The sequence below is a fragment of the Gallinula chloropus genome (genome assembly GCF_964237585.1).
Source record: "Gallinula chloropus genome assembly, chromosome: 12".
In the NCBI taxonomy this organism is placed as follows: Eukaryota; Metazoa; Chordata; class Aves; order Gruiformes; family Rallidae; genus Gallinula; species Gallinula chloropus.
In genome coordinates this window covers 17,649,029-17,673,971 of record NC_140097.1, presented here as the reverse complement: position 1 = coordinate 17,673,971, position 24,943 = coordinate 17,649,029, and the positions used below count along the sequence as shown (strand labels likewise).

The 24,943-nt window shown below is 46.6% G+C and overlaps 3 protein-coding genes across 4 annotated transcripts in view; 1 reads left to right on the top strand and 2 right to left on the bottom strand.

The window, feature by feature from the left end:
- Positions 1-722: 722 nt before the first annotated feature.
- On the bottom strand, positions 723-5,632 carry MKRN2OS (MKRN2 opposite strand). The gene is made up of 4 exons (XM_084269786.1): positions 5,350-5,632; positions 5,060-5,109; positions 4,114-4,276; positions 723-1,067 (listed from the first exon to the last, which is right to left on the bottom strand). Exons 1-4 carry the CDS (start codon positions 5,553-5,555, stop codon positions 848-850), a joined length of 639 nt encoding a protein of 212 aa, XP_084125912.1. The 5' UTR covers positions 5,556-5,632; the 3' UTR covers positions 723-847.
- A 689-nt stretch (positions 5,633-6,321) lies between these two features.
- MKRN2 (makorin ring finger protein 2) lies at positions 6,322-16,550 on the top strand (the record flags this gene model as incomplete). The annotated part of the gene is made up of 7 exons (XM_084269663.1): positions 6,322-6,443; positions 9,942-10,123; positions 10,606-10,910; positions 12,344-12,558; positions 13,970-14,080; positions 15,649-15,793; positions 16,391-16,550. 7 exons carry the CDS (start codon positions 6,322-6,324, stop codon positions 16,532-16,534), a joined length of 1,224 nt encoding a protein of 407 aa, XP_084125789.1. The 3' UTR covers positions 16,535-16,550.
- A 3,280-nt stretch (positions 16,551-19,830) lies between these two features.
- The window catches only part of RAF1 (Raf-1 proto-oncogene, serine/threonine kinase), a 42,850-nt gene continuing 37,737 nt past the window's right edge, over positions 19,831-24,943 (bottom strand). For both annotated transcript variants that reach the window (XM_084269508.1, XM_084269509.1), the window contains 3 exons: positions 23,725-23,856; positions 21,940-22,074; positions 19,831-20,982 (listed from right to left, as the gene is read on the bottom strand). In XM_084269508.1, the coding sequence (XP_084125634.1) occupies positions 20,842-20,982; positions 21,940-22,074; positions 23,725-23,856 (408 nt within the window). In that variant the 3' untranslated portion in view covers positions 19,831-20,841. The remainder of the gene's footprint in view (positions 20,983-21,939; positions 22,075-23,724; positions 23,857-24,943) is intronic.

Here is a 24,943-nt window from a genome sequence, read left to right as displayed (position 1 = left end):
ATCTAGACCAACTTTGCAGAAAGTAGTAGAAAAAAAAAAAACTTAAATAATTTTCTTAAAATAGAAATAGTGAAATTGCACAAAACTATCGCTGACCTCTGCATACACTCCTGTGTAGTGTGTAATAGGGAAAAGTGCTGGGTTGTTTTTTTTAATTAAAATGATTTTTGTTACTTTCTGAAGTATCTCTTCTGAGATAAATCCTGAGTCTGTTGCTTATTGCAGATGCTGAGATACAGACACTATGTTATTATAATACTAAGCACCTGTCTTGGTTTTAGGAATAAAGGTGCAAAAGATTAAGAAGAATTAGAAAATAAATACATCAGGCAAAGAGGTTGGATTTATTTGTTGTTTTAAGTAATTAAAGGAAAATGACTTTGCATGTAGTGCATCTGCGTTAAGTCCTGCACTTTGGATTTCAGCAGCATGCAAACACAAGTTCCCTTTTTTTTTTCCCCCCCACTCATCAGTAAACACACACGACAGGAAAAAAAACCTTTTTGGTCTGCTGCAGCTTCAGTTACCACAGCTCATTTGTTAAAACCCTTAATTACACAGCAGTTACGATGTCTGGGATCAAGTGTCCTGGCAGAATAGAGCATATATGAGTGCAAATAGGAAAACATTTTTCCATATGAACAGGTCCCACAGAAATCTTCTGTAGTGTACACATTGTATTTCATAAAATGCACAAGTTCAGTTTCATGAGCATTCCAAGGTGTGCAGCTTATCCTGTAAAGCTAATTGTGGTTTTAAATTAAGCAGATCATGCATCTTAAACCCTGAGATTTGGAGTTAAGACTTCCTGTTGCATGTTGTGTTTTAATAGAAAGACTTCTCACTTTCAGCACTGCTTTTCTTGACCAGGAAGGGGTACAATGTAGAAATCATTAGCTGTTAGCTCCTGATGCAGAGTCATGTATCTGGAAGCTTTCTTTGTCTGTGGGATCACGAATTTCTCCGTAAATTCAAGTTTACTCATTTGCTGTTTTCCTTGTGCAGTCAGTACACTGTTAATGAATGCCAGTGCATACGTGTAGCAGTTGTGGTCATGTTCTTCATACCTAGTAAAAATACCTCATTAGTAAGAGTTAGCATTAATACACTGGTAATTGTGCATGGAAGAGTATTTTACTGAGTGAAATAAGGCAGCACACAGTCCCCAAGAACTATTGCCACCTTCCTTTAATGCTGGTGCTTAAATATATTTTGTTCAAGGATATCTGTACTTCCCAGAGAGGGATACTAGAAACTAAACATAAAAAACAACCAAAAAGGGCTGCAGACTTGAGAATAATGAGTTCTTAATTTTTACTCTTACTTGGATTTTACCCTGTCAACCTTTGCTCTTCTGTGTATTGTTCCTGTTATCTTGAATCAGAGCACCAGGAGAAAGTTCTGATTTCTGCCACCACAAGCAGTTCTTTGTGTGACACCAACTTGGAAGCTTACTTAAAATGAGTAAGTTCTATCACTAATACATTGATTCCTTTGCTACACGATGTGCCAGCCAAACTCCCGCTGGCAGCACCTTGTGCCAACTGTGCAAGGACAGAAGTACCAGCTACGGCTACTCAGGAGCTGATGAGGACAGGTACCATCCTAGCTCTGTTGCTTGTGAACAGAGGTGGTCTCATGGGGGAAGTGGTGGTAGATGGCTGTCTTGGCCATAGTGACCATGAAGTAGTGTCAGAGTGTTTCTCAGATTCTCCCAGAGGTTTTATGTTACCCACTAACAACTTCAGTTATTTATTCCATTCCTGCAGCACATGGTGCTGCCTTTTCCACTGGCCCAGTAGAACTGCATTTAACACTGTTAAATGTTCAGACTCCTGTTTGCCATCTGCCTAATCATAGAGTCATAGAATCGTAGGGGTTGGAAGGGACCTCGAGAGATCATCGGGTCCAACCCCCCTGCCAAAGCAGCTCCCCAGCTCATTGCACAGGTCGCCGTCCAGACAGGTCTTGAATATCTCCAGAGAGGGAGACTCCATCACCTCCCTGGGCAGCCTGTCCCAGGGCTCTGTCACCCTCAGTGAAGTAGTTCTTCCCCATGTTGGTGCGGAACTTCCTGTTCTCTAATTTGCAGCCATTGCCCCTTGTCCTGTCTCCACAGACCACTGAAAAGGGGCTGGCCAATTCCCCCTGCATTCCATGCTTAAGATATTTATAAACATTAATTAGGTCCTCCCTTAGTCTTCTCAAGACTGAACAGTCCCAGCTCACTCAGCCTTTCTTCATAGGGGAGATGCTCCAGGCCCTTAATCATCTTCGTAGCCTTCCTCAAGCATCTTCTGTACTAGCTGCATCCTGCGTCATTTTTCCCTTGTTCTTTCCCTCCTTGTCTCTCACATCAGTGGTCCCACTTCATAACTAAGCAAATTCCTACAGTGTATGTGACCAAAACAATTATTAAGGAAAAAACCCTGAGTAAGTTTGAGTGGCCATCATCAGTGTGCAGTATGAGACATCTGGAAATTGCACTGAAAAGATAATGTTGGGTTACCCAGCTCAGGGCTGAGTGCTGCAGCATGTTGGGATAACTTGTGTCTATAGAAGTGCTTCGCTGAATCAGTGCCAAGACAGAGCACATAACTTCATTTTTCCATTTATAATGCAAAAGATTCTGTAATAGGCTTCTTAGTACTGCCTGTGTCTACCAGTTAGCATCTCATTTTTGGGAAGCACATCTTCATATCCTGACAGGCAAACCCAGTATCTCTTGGTAGCTTAAGATACTGTTGGTCATGGCTGTGGTCACTGTTCTTTGCTGCTGCTATGGACCATCCTTCCAGTAAATGAAAAGCAGTCGAGAAAATTAGAATCAGGCTTGGCCTGAACCCAGAGGAGTTACAGGATTAGTTTCTCCTGTTCATGTCCATTGAAAAAATAAACACAGGAGTCAACTTTTTAAAGCATTTACATTTCCAGTTTAGTGGTCACTGGTCTGCGTGTGGAAAAAGTAGATCACCTTGTCAGAGAGTGACAGAAAGAGGAAAACCAAAGAAAAGCTTGTGGAAGAGATGCACACATCTGTCCACCTTCTACCAATGTTTTTTTGACATTGAGCTAATTTTAGTAATAATGTTAAGGCACTGGGAACTGTAAAAGTATCGGAGACACCAATGCTGTTGGCTTTCGCGTTCTGTAGACACTTAAACCTTCTATTTTAGGTCAAATTCTTTAATTTTCTTTTACTAGGGAGATAATACATCATCTCTGATTCTTTATAGTCAAGCACATACAGAATTGCTAAAACCTGGTTTTGAATTGTGGGTGGGCTTTTTTCTTTTCTACAGGATGATGTCTAGGCTCTCACAAAGTTACTTCACAGAACTGTGGTGAGATAGGCTGCTGGTTAAGTGTACTGTCAGTGATGGGCAGGTCAAGAATGGGTGTTTCCTTGGAAAGCAGGCTGCTTTCTTGTCAGCAGGCGTGGTGATGCGGCAGTACATGTTTTAGCTGGGCTGCCTAACTTGCACTAACTTCAAGGAAAGCTAAGAAGAACTGAGCATTCCCATTGGAACATACTGGTTTAATTCAAAGTATGTGGAAGTCTTTCTGGGTTAAACTATGCAGAGCAATGTTAGAACCAGCTGGAATAGCTGGCAATGAACTTGACTGGGCTTCCTGTTTCTGATTGCTGGCAATAAAAAAGTCACCTGGATGTAGGACCTGGGTAAGAACCCCATTGGTGTGGTCGGCCTGTGAACACAAATACTCTCAAAGCTGTTGAAATGTAGAGGGAATAATTATGGAATTGCACCTAGACTTCTGTACTCAGCAGCATGCTCGTAAAGGTCACACTCACTGAACCAGCATTTTTCATGCAAAATTCTTTTGCTTCCCATTAAACCTTCCCTAAACTGATCTCTAGACCTACTGCATTCCAGCAGCTGAGCTTATGACATAAAAACACTCTTCTGCTTAGTAAGGCCACTATGTTTCAAGACAGCCTGACAGCGTTATTTCGACTGGTGTGTTAGCAACGTGTGCTGTAAAGGGACAAGGCTCTGAACAATGCCCAGGCCTCACAATCCACAATGGAATAGCTCAAGTTCTCATCCCAAACTAAAAGCACCTCCTGCATCCAGGTTTTGAACTACATACCTATGCGGAAGCCAGGCCTCTCCCACAGAAAACTCCTCTAGGAGCTGATCCCACTGCTGAAGAAGCCCAAACATGTCTGGCTGCACTAGTGGAATACTAAGGCACTGTTCCCAGCCTGTTTCAGCTCTCTGAACACCCTCTTCATTGTAGTTATATACAACACCTGAAAATAAAGAGCAACAGATTGTCAGGGGGCGCTGCAGAGTCAGATCCATCTCTCTAAGTGATGAAAGCTCCCAGTTTTCCATACTGCCGTTCTTTCTTGGACTAGCTATACCCTGCCTTCCTCTCCCTGGCCCTCTGTGGCTATGGAGTAGAAACTCTAGTGCTTGCTTTTATTGAAAAACCTGTTCTCGCTTTTATGACGTTCTTTTAGATGGCTTTTGGTAAGGAAAGCAGCTTAACGACAACCAGGCTTCTCACATTACACTGCTCTTTTGTATGAAGTGATTTTTGCAGGGTCAGCCTACTAGAAAGGCCCTGGTACGATTTTTAACACGGAGACTTTTAAATTTTATTTCAGTATTTTTCGAACTAGCCCAAACTGCTGTTTTACTGAACCAAAAGTAGGCTGCCAGGCTTTCCCTCTCCGCGGTCGGGAACAGAAGCCACGTCTCGGTTCTGTTCCTGGGCACTGAGGAGGGGACGCTTTCTCCTTGAGGCTGCGCGCTCGCTGCTGCGGGGCGAGATAACGCCCGGGGCCGCGGATGGGTGCGGGCTTTACGCGGCACTCGCGGCGGCAACAGCTCGGGGCCGCGGCCCGCAGCAAAGCACCGGGTCAGGGGCTGCTGCAGCCCCGTGTTTAAACGCTGCCGGGTGCTGCCGCGCCGGCCGCCGTGGCTCTGAAGTCACCCTCCGGCTGCTGCTGGGCCGGGCGGGCACGGGTGCGGGTAAGGGCACGGGAGGCGGGCAGCGGGCTGCAGGGCAGCTCCGGCGCGCTCGTTACCGTTACTGCTGGTGATTCCAACGTGGAGATCGGATTTCCCGTCGTATCCCCTGCAAGAAAAGCAAGCGGCGGGCTCCCGTTAGGCACGTCCCGACCGGTCCCTCTGCGAGCGGGGGACGCGGCTGGGGGGCAGAGCGGCTGCCGGCTGGGAGCCGGCGCTTCCCCTGCGCCGTGCGGAGGCAGCTCGCTACCCCTCTCCCGGCAGGGGGCCGAGGGGGGGCGGCGCAGGAGAGCGCGTGGGCCCGAGGCGGGCGCTGCCTCATGCCCGGGCTTCCCGCGCCGGGCCCTACCCGAGGAAGCTGCCGGCGGTGGGCCGGAGGAGGAAGGCGCGGGGCTGGCGGTGGCCGTGCCGGAAGGGGCTGGGGAGGCGGACGGGAGCGGCGGGCAGCCCGGCGTCGCGCAAGGGGCAGCCGCAGGCGGGACAGCGCGACGGCGCCCGGCGGCAGAAGATGTCGGCGCCGCAGTGCCGCACCCGTAGGATGGCGGCCTCCGCCATGGCCGCGCCCCGCCCCGCCCCGCCGCCCGCCTCTCCGTGGTGCCGCCGCGCCGCTCCCTGGCCTGTCTCGCCGGCCTCTGCGTGCCGGCGCGTCGGTGAATTGTGTCCGTGCGGGCCGCCGGCGGGGGGCGGGGCTGTGGGCCGGCCGCGCTCCGCCTTTTCTCCCAGCGGCGGAGCGTAACCCGGTGTGCGGCGCGGGAGGCCGGCCGGGTGGGCCAGAGCGGAGTGAGGATGAGCACGAAGCAGGTGACCTGCAGGTGAGCGCTGCGGCTCGGCCCGGGGCTCTGCCCTCCTCCGCCCGCGGCTCAGCCTCTCTCGGCCTGGCCCGCGGCTCTCGGGACGGGCCTGGCCCCGCGGAGCCGTTCGGGGCCTGCTCGCGGCGAGGCCAAGGTCGCGGAGGCCTCTCCCGCCCCGGCCTCTGTTCCGACCCTGGGCCCGCCGGACCCTGGGCCCGGCCCGGCCTCGGCCCCGGCTCGTGGCGCCTTTTCCTCTGCCGGGGGAAGCGCGGGGTCGGTCAGCGCCGGTCGCTGAGTCAGGCGCTGCCCGGGGATATCTCCCAGATGCAGCCCGGTGCCAGGCGCAGCCTGGGACGGGGAGCGGCCCAGGGGGGGCTGTGGGTGCAGGGGATCCCTCGGGCACGGCCTCTGTCGTGAGGAAGGAGCGCGGTCTGGTGGCGGCGGGAAAGCTTTTCCGGGGCTGTTCTGGGAAGTCGCCTCCCCGGCCCTTGCCCTGCCCTGACAGAAGCACTTCTCCCCCCAGGTACTACATGCAGGGAGTGTGCCGGGAGGGAAGTAAGTGTCTGTTCTCCCACGATTTATCTACAAGCAAATCCTCTACCATCTGCAAGTACTACCAGAAGGGGCAGTGCGCCTATGGAGCTCGGTGCAGGTAAAGACCTGGCGTGTTTTGGAGTAGTGAGTTCAGAAGAACTGGGCATGATGATCCCGTGTGGTCAGCTTTAAACCCCAGGGCGTCAAGGGTCAGAAAAAGATGAGATGATAAAGGTAATGTAGTAACATATGATGGCAAAGTGAGTGAAACAGTGCATTAAATATGAGCTTTTTCTATAGTACCAAGGCCAGCATTACCGTGTCACTCTGCCTTGGCTTCAGCAATTAGTTTATTCTGTAGAAACTAAACTTCAGGCTTCATGTATGTTTTTCATCAGGTTCTTAATATAGTAAGACCCATTAAGTGCAAAAACTGGAGCTTCATGTGAAATAGCACTTGATGGCATGGCTTGCTTTCCACGCTGCTGAGGCAGCAGGCAGCATTTTGGCAGCGCTTCCCTCCGCTCTCCTGTTGTAGCTCCTTCGTGCTGATTCAACGTGCAGCTTTGAGGACGCTCAGGTCTGTTGTGGAGCAAAGTGTTTCTCTCAGGCTCCCCTAGGTTTGGTGTGAAAGCTGAACAGTACCACACCTTTTCCAAAAGTCTTCTGGGTAAAACTCCTGGAGGAATGCTCTAGTAAACCCTGCACGTTAGCTAATGCTGTTACATCTCATCAAGGGTGTGCTGCAGGGCAACCTGTGGCTCCTTTGTGGAAGAAGTCTGGTCAGGGATGAGAAGCCCTGACTAGAACAGGGGATCTTCTGGTGTTGCTGTGATTGCAGTGGCTCAGTCACATTTCCTTCCCTTTGCTTAATTCACGGTACTGAACGTGGCTCAGATCAAACAGTAGTGATTTCTGCAGCTCCAGATTTAGCTGCTCTTGTTGAATTAGTAAGTGTGATGCTGCTGACAGCTGTGTTATTCACAGGAACCACGTGTTCCTCGCTGGGTGGGCTGTAACGATGGCTGCCAAGCTGGTTTACTCCAGCTGTTTTGCTGGAGTTTGGGGCACTCTGCACATAGGTGATCCTTGTGCAGGGCATCTGTGGGTGCACGCAGGTCCTACATATGGCATCAGAAACAGGGAGAATGTTTTTGTTCCCATCAAAATAGTCCAGCATTTGGGTACGTCCATGGCTTTACTGGACCAGTGCTGGTCCCTTCTGCTCGGCTGCTGGTGCATATTTCCCATCCTTTCCTATCCCGTGTGCAAGCACCGCATCTTTGCGGTGTGGGAGCACAGAGTCTGCCTGTGGCTCCCTGAGGGGGAAGCTGAGATGGTGAAACATCCCTTTGTCCTGCTCAGCGTTTTGATGTGGCTTCTCTGAGAAATGCCAGCAGACCTGTTTGTGTGAAGGCATGAGGAAGATCTAATTTACTATCCACATGAATTACGGTCTGTCAGCAGTGCTGGGCACGTGTCCTGGTTTTGGTCAGGATGGAGTTAATTTAATTTGTAGCAGCGGATGGAATGCTGTGTTTGAGAGTAAAAGGGGAGTAGTGCTGATAACACCCTGATGTTTCTAGTTGCTGTCAGACAGTCAATGACTTTCTCAGCTCTTCATGAGAATGGAGGGGCGAAGCCAGGACAGGTGACCCAACTGCCCAAAGAGAGTATTCCACGCCAGTTACGTCCTGCCCAGGATATCGGGGGGCTGACGGGAGGAAGGCCTGGGGCGGCTCCGGGACGCGCGGTTCTTGGGGGACGGTCGGGTTCTGGGACGGCTCTGGGTCGCACGGCCTGAGTTGTGTGGTTTGGTGAGAAACTGCATTGTGTATCAACAGCTTCAGATATTTTTGCTCTAAAGTCCTGTTAGCATTGTTATATTGTATCTTTCTGTTATCTTAGTAAACTATCCTTATCCCAACCCATGGGCCTCTTATTTCTTGGTTTTGGGGTTATTTGCCCCTTCCTCTTCCTTTTCCCTTCCCTTACCTCTTCCCCCCCACCCTTCCCTTTTCCCTGCTCTTTTCCTTTAAGGAGCAGGCAGCTGCGTGGATCTCGGCTCTCAGCTGGGGTGAAACCATGACAGTTTTTTTGGCGCCCAACGTGGGGCACGAAAGGTTGGGATAACGGTAGATCTGACCCTGACCCGATTGTAATTAAGACAAAGTTGTGATAAGCACTTTGATTTAAGCAGTCTCTGGTCACGATGCTCTGGTATTTATTCACAAGGCTGTGCTCACAGCTGTGGCAGCAAAAGCACTGTCTGTTGTATGCAATCCTAGCAGGATTTTTTAACATCTTGGGGCTGCGGCTCCTGCTTTCGTTCCCGTACCTCATTTTGGTGTCCTTTATGACAACAGTTTATGATACAGTGATATCGATGATCGTGAACTTGTTCTGGTATCTGTATGAGATTTTGCTGCCCTGTCCATTCTTTGGACAGGGAGGAGTTAATAACGGCAGCTGGTATGGTGGGAGTACAGAAAGAAATATCTATGCTGCTTTCTCTTCCTTTGGGCTAAATACAACAGCTCTGGGAACAGGTTTTGAAAATTTCCAATATCCCTGGGATATTCAAAGTAGCATTTTGCTGTTGTTATGTTTGGTGCAGATGGTTCAGCTTTTCTTAGATATTAAGCAAAGGTTTATGAATACCACTCAAGAGTGTTCTGCGAGGCCAGATAATCACGAGTGGCAGGGTACGTGGCAGAGTATGGGCAAATACCTAGGCACTTTCTCACGTCCAATGTTTTGGAGTTTCAACCCTGAACAGTTACAGGACCCTGATAAAGTGACTGCATATCTGAAAAGGAATTGCTGTAAGTTTCCCAGAGATGCACAGCTTACTGCACTGTGCTGGGCCCTGGACACTATTTACCAAACACTGCTTGATAGCAGGCAGCACTGTCAGTACTGTCAGCACTTGTCAGAGGGAAAGGAAGGAAAACAGACCAGCAGAAACTGCAGCTACTGTAACCACTGTGACTAGCACTGAGGCCACTGTAACTTCTGTGACTAGCACTGTGGCTACTGCAACCTGCCCAACCGATGCTGTAGCTGCTGCTACCCCTACAGCAGATACTGTCGGTAAAACAAAAAATCAACCCACAGCAGTGTCTGTTGCTCCCGTACGAAAGAGGAAATACACAAAGAGAGTTGTTCCTGTAGTGAAGGATGAGGATGGAACTGAATTGGGGTCATCTGATGAATGTCAGGATGAAGCAGGGCCATCCCAACCATCTCAGGATAAGGCAAAGCCATCCCAACCATCTCAGGATAAGGCAGGGCCATCTCAACCATCTCAGGATGAGGTTGTTGTCACATGATCCCTGTCCCTGAGTGAGCTGCGTGGATCTTGGCCCTCAGCTGGGGTGAAACCACAACAGCACGCTTTACAGGTGTGCTTTCAGACGCATCCATTTGTTGAGACTGAGAAACCCTCTAATCTGGCTTTGAAAGACACCAATCAGCTCAGTAAACTGGGCAGAACAGACCTTTAAACAAAGATAAAATAGCTGCTCAGTTTTGTTTTGTTCAAGTGTCCATCAGCACGGTGTCCTGCCACTGTGCCAAGTTCAACCTTTCTTGTTATGTCTTTTTCCTTTTGTAGGTATGACCACACCAGGCTTCCTGCATCAGGGGCAGCAGCAGCCCCTGCACCGCCTCCCCTCTCCTCCTCAGCGCTGCACAACCCTCGCCACCCTCCTAAGCACAGCACAGCGCCGATAATCAGGAGCAAACTGCACGAGACTGGCAAACGGGAGAAGAAGACGCTAGTGCTCAGGGACAGAAGTGAGTGGGAGTGGTGCAGTGCTCATCCTTGATGTGGGGCAGGAGTTGGGTAGCATTCCTCCTTTTCCCTGCTGGAGTTTCCTAGATGGCTGGAGAGGTGCAGTCTGGCTTCTTGAATTTGCGGAGAGCCATCCGCGCCTGACAGGCAGGGGGAAGGAGCTGAGCCCTGCTGCTGCCTGTGCCCTGTTCCCACCTGCTCTTGCTGTTGCCCCTGTGCAAAGTGGGAGGATTGCTTTTATCCTAGTTTTAAACAGAAGACAGCTGAAGACACCTTGGAGTTTTCAGGGGGCAATTTGAAAAAATAAGTGTGATTTGTCAGCTAAAGGAGCTCAGAAATGAGGTTTCATTGAGAAGAAAATTTATTTTTCAGACAAAAGCCCAGCAATCATTGGAAAGAAAATAATAAAGAGAATATACAGAGCTTCTTGGGTGGGTTTTGTGCAGTGTCCTGTTTGGCTCATATCTTGTTCTTGTTTCCTCAGATCTGTGTGGTTCCAGTGAAGAAAAGCAGAAACCCAGTGCCGCAAGCGATGGGGTGTGTTGCAGCGACCAAAACTATAGTCTGGAAACGAAGCCCCATTCGTATTTGGAAGCTATTTGCAGTGGACTGGAAGATCCAGTGGCTGGAAGCTCCAGTGCTGAAGGAGAGCAGCTCTGTCCTTATGCTGCAGCAGGAGCGTGCCACTTTGGAGACCGCTGCCCTTACCTCCATGGAGACGTGTGTGAGATCTGTGGATTGCAAGTTCTCCACCCTTTCGACCAAGAGCAGAGGAAGGCTCATGAGATGGTAACCTGAACGTGAAATCCATGTACCATTTGCTTTGCTTGGAGCAAGATCTGCTTTGTTTGCCCTGAAATCCAAAGAGGTGTTGTGTGGGAGAGCTGCTTGTTCCAAAGAGCTTTTGTTTTATCATTTCCCTAGTTGTAAAATGATTCTCAGAGTGGCTGTTCAGGCATCTGAGCCTTAATTGTTAATGGTGGTGTAGATACCCTTGTACAGCAGCTTTTTTTCTCCCATTTCATCCTTACCCAAAACTTGCCTGCAGCCTTTTCCCAGAACATCCTAAAGCTACTAGGAAAATGTCTTCTGTAGCTCATTTGACATCTGAGTGGTGTGTTTTGTACAGTGGCTGCTGGTGTGTTACAGAGATGGCCCAGCCCCTCTGCTGAGGCACCTTTTTGCGTGTCCTCCTGGCTGATCTGACTTCAGGGCAGGGCCCAGTAGGGACAGACGGAACAGAGTACAAAGGTTTTGGAGCTGAACATGGGGGAGACTGGCTGGAGGGACCGGCTGAGGAACTGCTTGGATTAAGATGGATTTAGGGGGCTGCTTTTTCTCTGCCTGGCTGCCAGGTTTAGGTCAGGGCTGGTCAGGAAGAGGAGTTCTTAAGGTTGAGGAGAAGGACTGGCAGCATCAGTTTTCCTGAATCTTAAGTCTCTGGAGCCTGGAGTAGAACCCAAGGGGCGAAAGCCCTCTGGTTTTGTGTAGTTGGCATAAGTGTGCAAAACGTGCTGGTGTAGTTCTCCCTTCTCCTGGGAGGGAGCTTGGTGATGCCTGGCAAGGTGTCCTGTTGCTGCTGCTGTCAGGCCCTCAGCTCCAGAAGCAGAGGGGGCTGTTGGATGAGAAGGTGTACTGGTCAAAATGCTGCTACCAGTGTGGAATATTTACTTGTCAAGTCCTGAGAACTTTGAAAAGTGAGAGGTCAAACTACCCAAGTATGAGCACCAGCTCACCTCGCAATGGTGATGGAGTGGGAACTGGTTATTGGTTGTTGCTGCTGGGATACTGTGATAAATGCTGCAGGGAAGCTGGCAGTGAGACTGACTCCTCAGCTTGGGGGAAGCTTCGTATCCTGTGAATGAGTGTGGCCTTAATGATTGGCAGAGTAACGTCCTGATCGTGGCACCCGTTGTGAACTGATGGGTGCTGGGGGCATCCGCAGCACCTCCTTGTGCGGGTATCGTACATCTCTGGTCCATGACAGGGGTCTGCAAGGGGGTAAATGAGGAGTATTCGGGCAGCTGCACTGAGGGGCTGAAAGACCTGATGGAATTTAATGGTCCTAATTAACTGATGACAGTGACGGGTAGGAGCGATGCCCTTCATCAGTGTGCCTTGTCTTTCCTGTAATAGGTCCCCGTGTAATAGGACCCTTTTGCTTTATAAGGAACAGGCTGATGTACAGGCTGTGATAACTAATGACATCTCTCCTGTGACAGATGTGCATGGCGACGTTTGAACATGACATGGAGAAGGCCTTTGCCTTTCAGGCCAGTCAGGACAAGGTGTGTGGTATCTGCATGGAAGTGGTGTACGAGAAGCCATCGGCCTCCGAGAGGAGGTTTGGGATCCTCTCCAACTGCAACCACACGTACTGCTTGTCTTGCATCCGGCAGTGGAGATGTATCAAGCAGTTCGAGAATCCAATTATAAAGTAAGTTGATGTTAACTAAAGTCTTCTCCATGGCCTGTGTTGGTGACATGGGCTCTCTGGCGTTCTTTGACTTGGTATAGGCATAAAACTGTAGATAATAACATAGACATTAATAGGATCTGAGCTCAGAAAATCCTGGCCCAAATTCTGGCAGATTGCAGGGCCATGAGAAGGATCTTCAAGACCTTTGGGAAAGGTAGGCAGCTTGCCTACCTGCTGTGGCCCTGAGGGAAAGAGCTTAGCCCTTTGTGGTTTCTCCCCCTCTCATTGCAGAGTGCACACGTGAGCTGTGGAAGAGCAGGGACTTTGTTCCCCTGTGCCCTTCACAGTCACCTGAAACTTTCCTCTGTGTGTGTGCTTCATTACTGGATTTTTCTCTACATTACAGCTTGCTTGGGTTAAATGTCCCACTAGCCACACCTTTGTATCTGAGCAGGTGCCTTCTAGCTGTATAAGGGATGTGTTCTGAACACACCTGTCCTCAGGTCAGAGAATTTAATACATCTGATGGGCGGTTTTTGTTGTTTGAGCATCTCTCTGAAAACTCTCAAGTGACAAGTGTGCTGAGGAAAGAGTGGGAAATATTTTCAGTCTCCTGACAAAATTGACTTTTCTGCATAATTTCCACTGTGAATTGAATTGAAGCTCATAGATGTAACCTGTATCAGAGGTATTTCTGCCTACAGTCGGGACCAGGGGCTGTTGATTTTTTTCCAGGAACAGCACTCGGGAATCTGTTTTGAGGGCAGATTAAACCTAATACGGATTCTTCAAATGTGTTTTTTACATTTCTCCATCCCAGGGAGCATACACATCTCTACAGAGCTGATCTAAAGGAGGGCTTAGTCCTAAGGGCACTGGCTGCTAGAAGAGAAGGTGTTTGGGACTTGGGGAGGGGTAGTAAAGCCTTTCCTAGGCTTGTTCAGTGTCTGAACTTACAAAATCGATTCTTGGTCTTAGTTACACCTCTTAAAGCCACTAGGTGAGCAATGCCTCGCCGCTGGTAGAAGTCAGAGCACATTTCAAAAGCTGAGAGTCAACCTCTGTTTTCAGCGTTTTCAGCTTCCCTCTGCAGGGGAGCTGCACTACTCACATAGTAGTCAGGGTTTACACCTTCGTGTTGAGATCAACAAATGCTGTTTCCCCCTGTGTATTGAGGAAACGCCTGCTACTTCTGTTCAGCACTAGGAACAAACACAGGGTAGCACAAGCCCCGGCTGTGCTGAACAGGCTTTTTCAGTAGAAACTGATAACCAGTGTGTGCTGTACAGCCGGTGCGTGGGGAGGTGTCCACTGCGTCCCTGGGTCAAACTGTCTCCCCTCCCCTTGGGCCCAGCCATGTCTGGCAAATGTATGGAGGGCACTGTGCTCAGAAAGTAACGGCACCCCTGTTGTCTCTCCATCCCTTCAGGTCCTGCCCGGAGTGCCGTGTGATATCCGAGTTTGTCATCCCCAGCGCATATTGGGTGGAAGACCAGGAGAAGAAGAACGAGCTGATTGAAGCATTCAAGCAGGGAGTGGGGTAAGTTCAGTAACCACGCTCACTGTTTACATTGTCCTTACAACAGATACACCAAGACTTAGTCGATCAAATGCTGGTATTTTTTAAACATTATGGAATTAGAAACCATTCTGCAGCCAGCTCCTGATCTCTGTCAACACTTGTATTTAACTTTGTGACTGCCATGAAAGGGTCTGGCATGTAATTATAGATCAGAAATTGTTCGAACTCACTGTGCTCTGCAGTGTTGAAGCTATTTCAGTTCACTTGCCAAAACTGGCTTCATGCACATTTTCTGTTGATCCCTTGAACACGATTGCCTGGGAGGTCGTCAGTTACGGGGAAAAAAATACAATAGTTTTTGAAATATGGGCTAAAAATTCATTGGGCTTTTGTAATGTCTCCTGGAAATGGAAAACAGGATGTGACTGTGTTCCTTTCACAGTCAAGTGAGGACTGTGCCATTGGCAGAACAGTCACATCCACTGTGTACCTCCTCGTTCACCCTTTTTAAGTAGGCAGGCAGGGGTGTGCTGACCCAGGGGAGTTGGTGACTTCTGCTGAAGGTTGTGCAGCTTTGTGTGATGCACTCCGAGCTTTAAACATGCCCTTCGGAGGGCAGGAAGAATCAAGCCTGTGCATAGCTGTTGCTTTTTCAGCTGCTCGGGGAGCTTTAAGTCTCTGAAGTTATAACACAGCAGAAGACTTGCTGAAAGCAGGACTCCTCCATTGTATGTTTAACCAGCATCTTACAGTCAGGCCACGTTTGAGTGAAATAGATCACTTCAGACAGGTCCTTGAGCTACGGTTTGTTCTCAAAACCCTGTTGCTGGTTGGGTGGTTCATTTTGGTTCATATGGACTTTGAGGTGAGGGTAGCACAATGCTAATAAAGCAGAGCCTAAGCTAAAGGCAGGGGCCATGCCAGCACAACTCCATTCTGATCTGTACAGCAGCACAGGAGGAAAAAGGCTGGACCCAGACCCCTGGAAGGTACCGATCACTTGAGCTGCAAACCAGGATGGATGAATTCACTGTTAGTGACCACCTGGTTTAGGGGTGTTGGTAGCTGGGAGGGGGTTGTTACAGTTGAGCTTTCTTCTCAGTTGCATTGCAATCTGATGGGCTGTAGCTCTTTCTTAGGAACCGGTTTCATCAGTGTTTGCATATGAAGCTTACATGTGGAATTGATGGTGGAAACTTAACAAAGTCTTATCACAGAAATTCCACAGGAGCTGATGAGAGGACGGCTCATAAAAATGTAGTGGTAGAAAAACCAGGAGTGTTGTGAGAAAAATAGCAACGGGTTTGTTCCCATGTATGGTCAGTGATGAGGAGGGTCACTTTCCAGTCTTTAACTCTTTTATTTAGGATGCTGTTCCTTTTCTGTAGTTCTTTTGTTCATGTCTAATAAGCTTTCCTATCCATTTTGACTGCTGTCCAGTAGGGAGTGGGAGACTGAAACTTGCTGTGTTAACAGAGCAGTACTCTGCATTGCTGGTGAAGGATGAGAGAAGCAGCAATAGAGAATCAACTGTTTCTGCTTCCTTAGTAGCTGAAGGCAATAACTCTCTCTTCTAATTGCACCAGGAAAAAGCCCTGCAAGTACTTTGAGCAAGGGAAAGGAACCTGCCCGTTTGGAGGGAAGTGTCTTTACCTTCATGCTTACCCAGATGGGACGCGAGCTGAACCTGAAAAGCCACGGAAGCAGCTCAGCTCTGAGGGGACTGTGCGGGTAAGGGAATGCTCTCGTCCAGTTAACTAGTTTCAATTGTAAAGTGCACTACTTAGATCTGCTTCATGCTGTGTGTGGTCTTGTCGAACTGAGGTGAGCATCCCTTGGTTCTCCTTGAGGCACAGATTTGTTAGGGAAAGGAGAAGGCCCTTTCTACTTAATAGCAAAAATATGTTTTTGTTTCATTTTTTCAACCAGTCCTTCTCCCAGCAACCCTTTCCCCAGAGGAGTTCTGCCATTAAAGCAGCTCCCACCTGCAGCACTGAGCCCTCACCTTGCATGCCCATGTGTAGCAGTAAGACCAGGTAAAAAGGTGAAAGCCTTCTCCAAACTTGCTGAGGGCCAGTCAAGGCCGGGCCCCTCTCATAACGTGGGTGCAGGTCTGCAGTCCTGGCTCTCTTGACCTCACAGGATTTAACATGGAAGAGAGCGATTGGCACCTGGAATTTAACAGCAGATGGTGCTGAGAGCGTTACAAGTCCTAGATTTACTAGCATCTCAACTCTTTTTTTTAAATGAAGAGCTAAGACTGATGAGGGAAAACAGGCTGACAGGCTGTGGTGAGTTCATGCTCAGTCTGCCTTTCTCCTGTTCCAGTTCTTCAATTCTGTTCGTCTGTGGGACTTTATCGAAGACAGAGAAAGCAGGACTGTGACCAGCGCAGAAGACCAAGTAACAGAACTCGGAGACCTTTTCATGCAGCTTTCTGTGCCTGAGGAGGATCCTGCTACTTCTCAATAAAGAGACTTCAAGGTGCTTTTGTCTGCAGCGATTCAGCTATTTATTTAGCGCTGCTTTGACTCTCCCCAGCAGAGTTAGAATTGGTGTGCCCTGTGGTTTCCTTGTGCAGTCCTGGTAACGTTTTTCAGATCGTTTTTGTACAGCAATAATACCAAAATATTTTGGAAAAGTTACATTGATTGGATGGAAAAATCCCTTAATCCCTAAAGGGTTTTCTCCCTCTTTGGCCTGACATGTGCTGTCTTGTGAGCCGAGTGGTAGTGTAAATACAGCTCCTCTCTTACCATTTGCAGCTGGTTACAACTATTGCTATATCTGTTTTGAGTGTTGGCTTGTTGGGGTTTTTTTGCCTTTTTTTTTTCCCCCGCTTTCACTAAACTAACTATGTTTCTGTCTCTAAAAACCCACCGGGAGTTAAAACTCGGTGTAGCGTTTTCTTCCTTAAAAAGGAGATTTAAGAACTAACTTGTTATACCTCAGAGCAGTACGTAGTTCTCAGCAACTGTGAGTGACATTCCTGCCCTTGTTTTAAAACGCCCATGGTGTGAGGTGGCAGGAGGCGGCTCTTGGAAGGAGCCCCTGTCCTAACGCAGATGCAACTGGGCTGATGCAGGCAGACATTGAGGCAGAGCAACACCGGGGTTGCTGCAGACTGCTAAATTAAATTTACAGCACAAACTGTGTTTTGGAAACTGTATATTGGAGTCAGTTGGTACTTCCAATGGTCACTGCAACAGTTATTGTTACATTTTTGTTCAGTTTATTAGTTTGAATGTAGTTAACTGGAAGGGAAACCTTGCTTCAGTTAAATGAAGTAGCCAAAATCAAGTGAAGTAACTAGAGATTTTCTGATCTCAAATCAGTAATCCCATAGTCTGCAACTGTGCAACAGAAATAATTTCAGTTACAAAAGAAAAAATTTGGTTTAATTGCTGTTTTTCTTAACTAGACCATTGCTGACAGCTCCTGTACCTCTAGCAGCAGTGAGATCACTCCCTTCCTGAAGCGGCACTGCAGCCTTGGAACAGCCCTTGCCGCATGCTCTTCTCCCTCCTGCGGCTGGCAGAGTCCCTCCCTACCCGTGCAGGCAGCAGTCCGGAGGTTTTGCAATCTGATTGTGCAGTTTGATCTGAGCAGTTAATTCTGCCAGGGCTTTTGTATTAACTTTGCCATTGAACTAAATTCAGCCGGGACACAATGGAAATGGCTACTGAGTAACAGCATCGAGAGGCTCACAAGCAGCACTCGCGCATGGTCAGCCCCTGAGCTTAACGTAAGTAAAGGGCCGATGGAACCGATGGCTGGAGGGCAAGACTCTGTCCCCTTCAAAGGCTGCTTGTCTGTAAAGACTCCAGCATTTTGGAAAGCTCGACAGTTGAGACAACAGGAATTATTTGGATTGTGAAGCAAAGTATATTTGGAGACACTTGTGCAAAGCCCTTACGTCAGCAGGGCAAACAGGGCGCTGCTGCTTTGATAGTTAAAAACTGGGCTCTGGGTCATGGCTGTAAAGCCACTGGTAGGAGCTTCGCCTTTTGTAAATGGCACCAAATTAGCAACTCCAGGATCATCCACTTCAGCTGCTGGTTGGCACTTTTGGGTCAGAGCTGAAGGAAAGGTTCTGGTTGTTAAATACTGCGCTTCTGTGAAGGTTCCAACAGAAGGGTGAGAACTCCTCCTCCATTGCTGCTGGCCCACACCTCCCTCAGATGAACAGGCATGTTTTGTGCTCTGTTCTGACACAGAAAATGCAACTTTTGCACACTTATTTCCCTAACTTATTGCTTACTGCAAAGCGAGGCCTTAATCTGTCAGGATCCATAGCCACCTACCTGTCAGCATCGTCTTGAATTGAGCCTGTGATTAGCTTATACTGGAGTCCTATTAGAGTCATTCTTTGCTGCTAGTTACAAAGGTGAAGGGAAACAAAGTATCGCTAACAGAGATGTGGCATTCCAGGGTGAATACTACAGAAGGTTTTCCCAGGCATGTGCTCTACCCCAAAACACTTAAAGCAGCCTTTAGTCTCCCTGCTCAAGCTTGTTTCTAGCTGGTCTTAACAATTTGTTTTCTTTTTTTCCAGAAAGAAAGTTTTTCAGTAATAAAATATACCCAAAAAAAGGCACTGGGGAGGATGTTCCTTACCTTAAAACAAGATGTTCCTGATTTACATTGCTCCAAGAAGGCATAAACCAGGTGACACTGGTCTGAAAAAGATCACTTTTCTCAAAGCTACAGAGGGACATCAACAGAAGTTTTCACTTAAGAGCAGATTTCCTAAATTCTTCACCTAGCAGCTTTCATCTAATTTGACACTGCATGCTGGTCTGGAGGAGCCTAGTGATCCAGAATAATTTTGCAGGAGACACTGTCTGTTCTAAACCCAGAAGTTAGTTCATAGTTTCTTTCTGGAAATCAGAGCTAAAGCAAAAGCAGCTTGCAATTTTATTTTTCTTCCTTAAGCTTATTCTAATGAAGGCAAAAGGAGAGAGAAATGACCTTTACAGATGGCTGCAGTTAAAATACCAAGCATGTTACTAAAAATCAGGCAGAATTGCATAGAACAGTTTCCTTCAACCTTCAATTTGCCTTTTTTTTTAGCAAGCCAAGTTTATGTGCAATTCCCACCTCAGGATTAATATCCTACCCTTCTTATGTCTGAGGAGAAACACTCTGGGTCTTACTATGGAAGTATTTATATGACTTACCTACTTCAGGCTCCTCCCTTCCCTCCAAGGGCTTCGCGGGAGGTTTCCTTGCAGCAAGTAATGAGCCAAAATGGCTGCTTGGACATTACAGGCAGTGGAGTTGCTCGTGGGCTGTCAAAATTCACAGCAAAGCGTTCTGCGTACCGAATTTCAGGCTGCTCTTTAGTGAGGTGGTACCAGTGGTGACAGACCCCTCGCCTCTCACTGGGCACCGTGCTCGTACTGATCTGAATGCACAGAGAAGGACTCCAACACCCAGGCTTCCCTTCCCGGAACAGAAACTTGGCTTCTCTTCTTTCCCCTCACCGTATTTAAATGGAACACTATATAAAAATAGTTTCTTAGATTAAACCACATCAGTGTAGGTGTCTTGCAAAGTAGATGCTGCAGCTGAATAAAAACATTATGAAAAATGTGATGGGAAGGTCTAGGTTGCCACAGCAAGTGTGTTTTTACTTTAACCGCTCTTATCTATCCCAGCAATGGTTTTGAAGTGATTCAGAATGTAATTTCCTGAATATTTCAAATCTAAGATGTACATGTCAGAATTGGATTACTACATTAAATGACAACATTGAATCTTAAACCTAAAATTTAATTTATTTTATTAAAATAAGATAATCAGAGGAACCTTGGCTTACAATAAATGCATTTTCTCAGGAGCAATAAAAACAAAATTAAAACCCAAATCAGCAAGAAAAACTGTATATGCTCAGTTTCCTCTTGATAGTGCATCTCTTGGACGACAGCTTCAGATGGGACGAAGACTATGCTCATTCTGCAGAAGTATAGGATAATGTTAATTAGCCTCTCAGCCACAAAAGCCCGTCTTTCCGCACTTACCACCTCGCTGGGCTGCAAGAAACAAGTCAATAGTACCAAAGTAAGCTGCTTAAGTTACTGAAGATGACAATAGCAAGACTGGCTAGCTTCCTTCTCTGAGCAGTACGATTCAGAAGATATTCCATTCTTTTGCAAGAGTTTTTCTTCTATGTGCAAAACTATTGCAAACCTATTTTGTGTTGAATTAGCATTGTAACTTAGTTCATTGGCTTGATGAAAGCTCTCGGGCAGGAGCTGATTTCCAGAAGGTTTTTTTTCCTTCTTCCCTCAGTCTTGGTTGCAGATGCCCGTTTCAGGGAAAACCCCCTCCCCCAGCTGGAAGTGGCATATGGCACAGGGCACTCAGGAGCACCATAATGCGTTGTCTTTCCTCTACCGCTGAGGCAAGCCATCCTTGCGTAAAAAGTAGCAGTTTATCAACAGATCCCAATCAATCCAGAAACACTGCCAAAGAAACATCCACCGCTTCTCTATAGGGGAAGAATAAGGCTCAAGTGCATCTATTAAAAAAATAGTAATAGATCTCTTGATTTATAGTCTGTTAACTGTCCCAGTAAAAGAAACCGTAGAAAAAGGCGATGTGGAGCTGTGTCCCTGCAGGGTGAGGACTGCAGAAATCCTTAGCAGCTTGTTCTTAAAACTGGGATGCAGATAATCCTGCTGGCACTGATCCTGTACACTGAGGCATTAAAAGCACAACTTCGGTTACTTCTGTTCCTTTCCCATCGCTGGAGACAAGGGAAGGGGAGCAGGATCCTAAAACACAGGTAGTCTTGTGGATGTTAATGTGCATGAGTTTATGTCCTCTGTGTGGGCGGCGCGATGCAGAGACGGTTCAGAAGCGCTCCGGTTGATTTTGGGTAGAGAATGTTGCAACAGCTCAATGGATGACAGTATCTGAGGGGAACACAGCAAATCAAAGAGGTGTCTTGAACAAGCAGTTCTTTCTGTTTAAGCCTTAAACCTTTTTTAATAGCTTTAAGCACATCTTTAAGAGCAACAATATACTGGGTGGAGACACTGAAAACACCACTCTGGGAATATTCAGGTTTGAGTATTCAAACTGCTGTACAGTTCCCTTGCTGTGAGAGTCTCACTGAGGATGAGAGGACGCTTTTCATTAGTTCACAAATGCTGCAATCAATTAACAAACACCTACAGAATTCTCTGGCAGGAACAGGGAAGGAATTGCATCTTCTGCAGGTTTTCTAAATGGGACCACATTTAGAAAGAACTTTTGGAACAACCAAAGTTATACTTGATTCTAACAGCAAGAAGTTACTTTTCCAGAGTTTTGCTGACACTTACTGCCAGCTGTTTAATAAGAAAGAACCTTCAGCATCTGCACAGCGACAGGAAGAGGCAAAGTGGCCTATGGAAACATACCAAAAATTGCTACATGGATGTATATCCCCCATGGATTGATTCTGTGTGCTTGTTCCCAGTTGTGAGGAAGGAAAAAAGGAACGGTCTCTCATTTCCCTCAAACCTCCCCTAAAATGAAATGTAACTACAAAGATAGATGTGGTTTCTATTAGGGTGTTAGGGTTGGGTTTTTTGCTTATGCCTAAAACGGGTTCACTGTTGAAAGTAAAGTGCTGTAGTGCTGAGTCCAACACTGCTGCAGTCGCCTTGCATAATATTGTTAATGACCTTCACAGGAACTGTGTACGATCGTTATTACAAACTGCCTGAGGGAGCTGGGCTATGAAAAATGCACACACTAATAAAGACAAAAATAGGAAGCAGGCTGCACTCTCTATAAACCAAAACTCCTACCTGTGTGGAATGCTTTGTGTGCTAATGGCTATTTTTAAAAATACTCTGCAGCTTACAGGCAGAAAACACACTTACTTGTGGAAACAGAGGTCGTTCTTCCCTAACTTTCTTCAAACAATCTGCTACGAGCCTCTTCATTGCTTTGGGGCAATTCTTGTACAGTTTGCTGAGGTCTGGAGAAGCATACCCTCGGCCCACCATGAAAATAATCTGGAAAAGAACAAGCAAGTAGCAGAAGACCAAAGTTGTAGGAGCCGTTTCACTGGGTGATAGCTTTAGTGTCCCTGGGTGAATAAACACGAGTACCAAAGGCACACACACCAGCAGAGCCCTCTAGATGTGTTCTCATTAGTGAACAGAGACAGCGGTTGTCCTGTTGCTGTGTAATGTTGGGCATGATCACATCAGAGTGACACTGCTTGTAATGCTCTGCAAGCAAAGGAACAGAACAGGATGTGTGACATGACATGGACATGACATCATGAGCCTCTATTTGAGCAGTTAGAAGCAGCCAGCCAGCCTCAGCACAACTGGATCTGCAGGTATCGCTGGAAAACATGCTGCAAAAGGAGAGGCACCACTAGCAAGCTGTAAGAGATCATCACAACCAAGGCAGCAAAAAAGGAAACGGGGTTTGGTTTGTTTCAAGACAAACAATGAAAGACATAATTAGTGCTGGGAAATACGTTTTCTGGTTTAGTCCAAGTTAAAACAGTCATTGTTTAGATTTTCATCAGCCTTCCAGTAACCTTAATAGCTGACTGCATAGTACTGGTAAGACAATTATCTGGTGAAGTGGTAGGTTTGGCTGGCTGAGGGTTTCACTGGGGGAGGAAGGGTACACAGAACTAACTGTGCTACTGGTTCTTTTCCAGCTCATCTCCTCTTAATTAAGGTGGGGGTCAATATAACATTGCTAAAATAACGTCCTAGCGATGTTCTCCGGGAAATAATCCATCCCTTCCCGCTAAACTCCCCTGAAGGTCAAGTGTCACATGTTTTCCAGCAGTAACCATTATCAAAGCTTACATGTAGTATTAATATTATCAATTAAAATTCATTCCAATGTCCCAATTTGTAGACAAGCTTAAAAGTAAGAAACAACTTCCTTAACAGAACTTGCCTCTTCTACTGTGTAACATACCTGGGGCTAAAATCCAACAGCTTGTCCCCATACAAACACTTTCCTCATTGTAAGATCTTAATTTTTAAAAAGCCAAAACAAACCCAACAAAACCCAGAAACCACAACTGAGCATCAGCAAAACAGAGATCACAAAGATCTAACAGTCTGAAGTTCATGCCCTACAGAAAGAGCGATCTCCACACTCACTAAGCCAGAAGAAACATTAATGTATAGAGGACAGTGGAGGTTTCTGTCCTTAATGTGCTGCTTTAGAATTGCTGGTTAACCAGCTGGTAAGAACACAGCTCACTAATGGCTTAATCACACAAACATTCAACGCCAAAAGGCTCAATGATACCTCCCCCAACACTTAGCCCAGAATCTAACCAGAATCTAATCTTGCTGATAGCAAAGCAGCACACAACTTCAAAGGGAAATGTCACATCCCTGCAATTATATAACCCAAGATTTTACTGATGTAGCAAAAGCTTCACCCAATGAATAAATTAACAGGGTGCTTAAAATGTTTACAACAAGAATTTTTTTCCTCTGAGTAACTGCACTGTCAATATTTAAGTAAACATTCAATTAAACAGTTGAACTGCTAAAACAAATAGTACTGCAAGCCAACATTTTGATTCTTGCTTTGCATTTGTCTTTACCTTATGTTTCTTGAGGGAAACAAAATGTACGATGCCCAGAAATAAAATGGAGTGTTCAAAGATGGTTTCTTACCTGATCTCGGTTGTTTATGTGGGAGTATGGCAACTCTCCTGTCATTAGTTCGTATAATACTATTCCATAGGAGTAGACATCTGACTGGAAACTAAACGGGTTACTATCCTGCATCCGTATCACTTCTGGTGCCTGGCAAAGGGGGGAAAAAGGAACAACTTAGGAGCAATATTAATAGAAATTTGCAATGGAAAGGACAAGAGAATGGGAAATACTTGGAAAACTGAGAATGAGTTCAACCAGAAATTAGTGAACAAAAAATACCTCAAAACCTTTGAAGAGTTTTACTTAACCCTCTTGAAAAGTTCAGTCAGCACTACTCCACATCTTTGTAAAGAAATCAATACAATTGGGAATAAACAAAAAAGCAAAAGGTCCTTAATTGAAGGAGCATTTTATCATTAGAGAAGTGATTGCTGTTCTGAATTGCAACAGTTACTGACTTCTGTTATGTTCTACATAAAACCGAGTCCGAGCCTTCAATACTGGCTTCCCTTCTTGTACTACTGGTATCAAAACATCTATGTGACCTGTGAAAGCCACTATGGAACTGCACATACTGAAGGTCGGGGGAGAAGCACAGGAGCATCCTCACATCTTTGCAAAGCACAGCAAAATCACAAAGCTAAAGAGCTTAACAGGAACAAAGTTGAATGGTTTCATAAAACAAGATATAAACCATCAGAATACCTTCCTGTTGACTAAGACTCACTCCCCCTAAAGAAGTCCCTCAGAATTACCAAGGGAAGTTTAGTTTAAAGTACAACAAAAAACCCAGCCAGAGATTGTATCAACTTTCAAGGAAACAGAATCAAGCTCTGCTTCCACATAATGACAGCTCAGCAAAGATGGTCTATAAATGATTAAATGACAAGACAGTGCAAACAGCAAGAGCGCAAGGCTTTTTCCAAGCTGTTTCACATACACAGGCATGCCATCAGGCCAACTCCTTTTAAACCCTTTTAGGGAAAGCTGTGCAAAGCTTTGGCTTTTCACCTTTTGGGGGTTTGGGGTTTTTTTAAAGGAAAAATCAGGTTTTGCTTTTGTGATTTTGTGTCGGGTAATCCGTGTCTTTTATAGGTCACAAACAAATCAGGATGCTTGGCCACTTCCTGACTTTGCTCCAACCACAAATAATTCAATAATTTAATAATAACAATAATGATCTAATAATAACAAAGAATTTTAAAAAGTAAAACTCATTTCAAGCATCACCTGC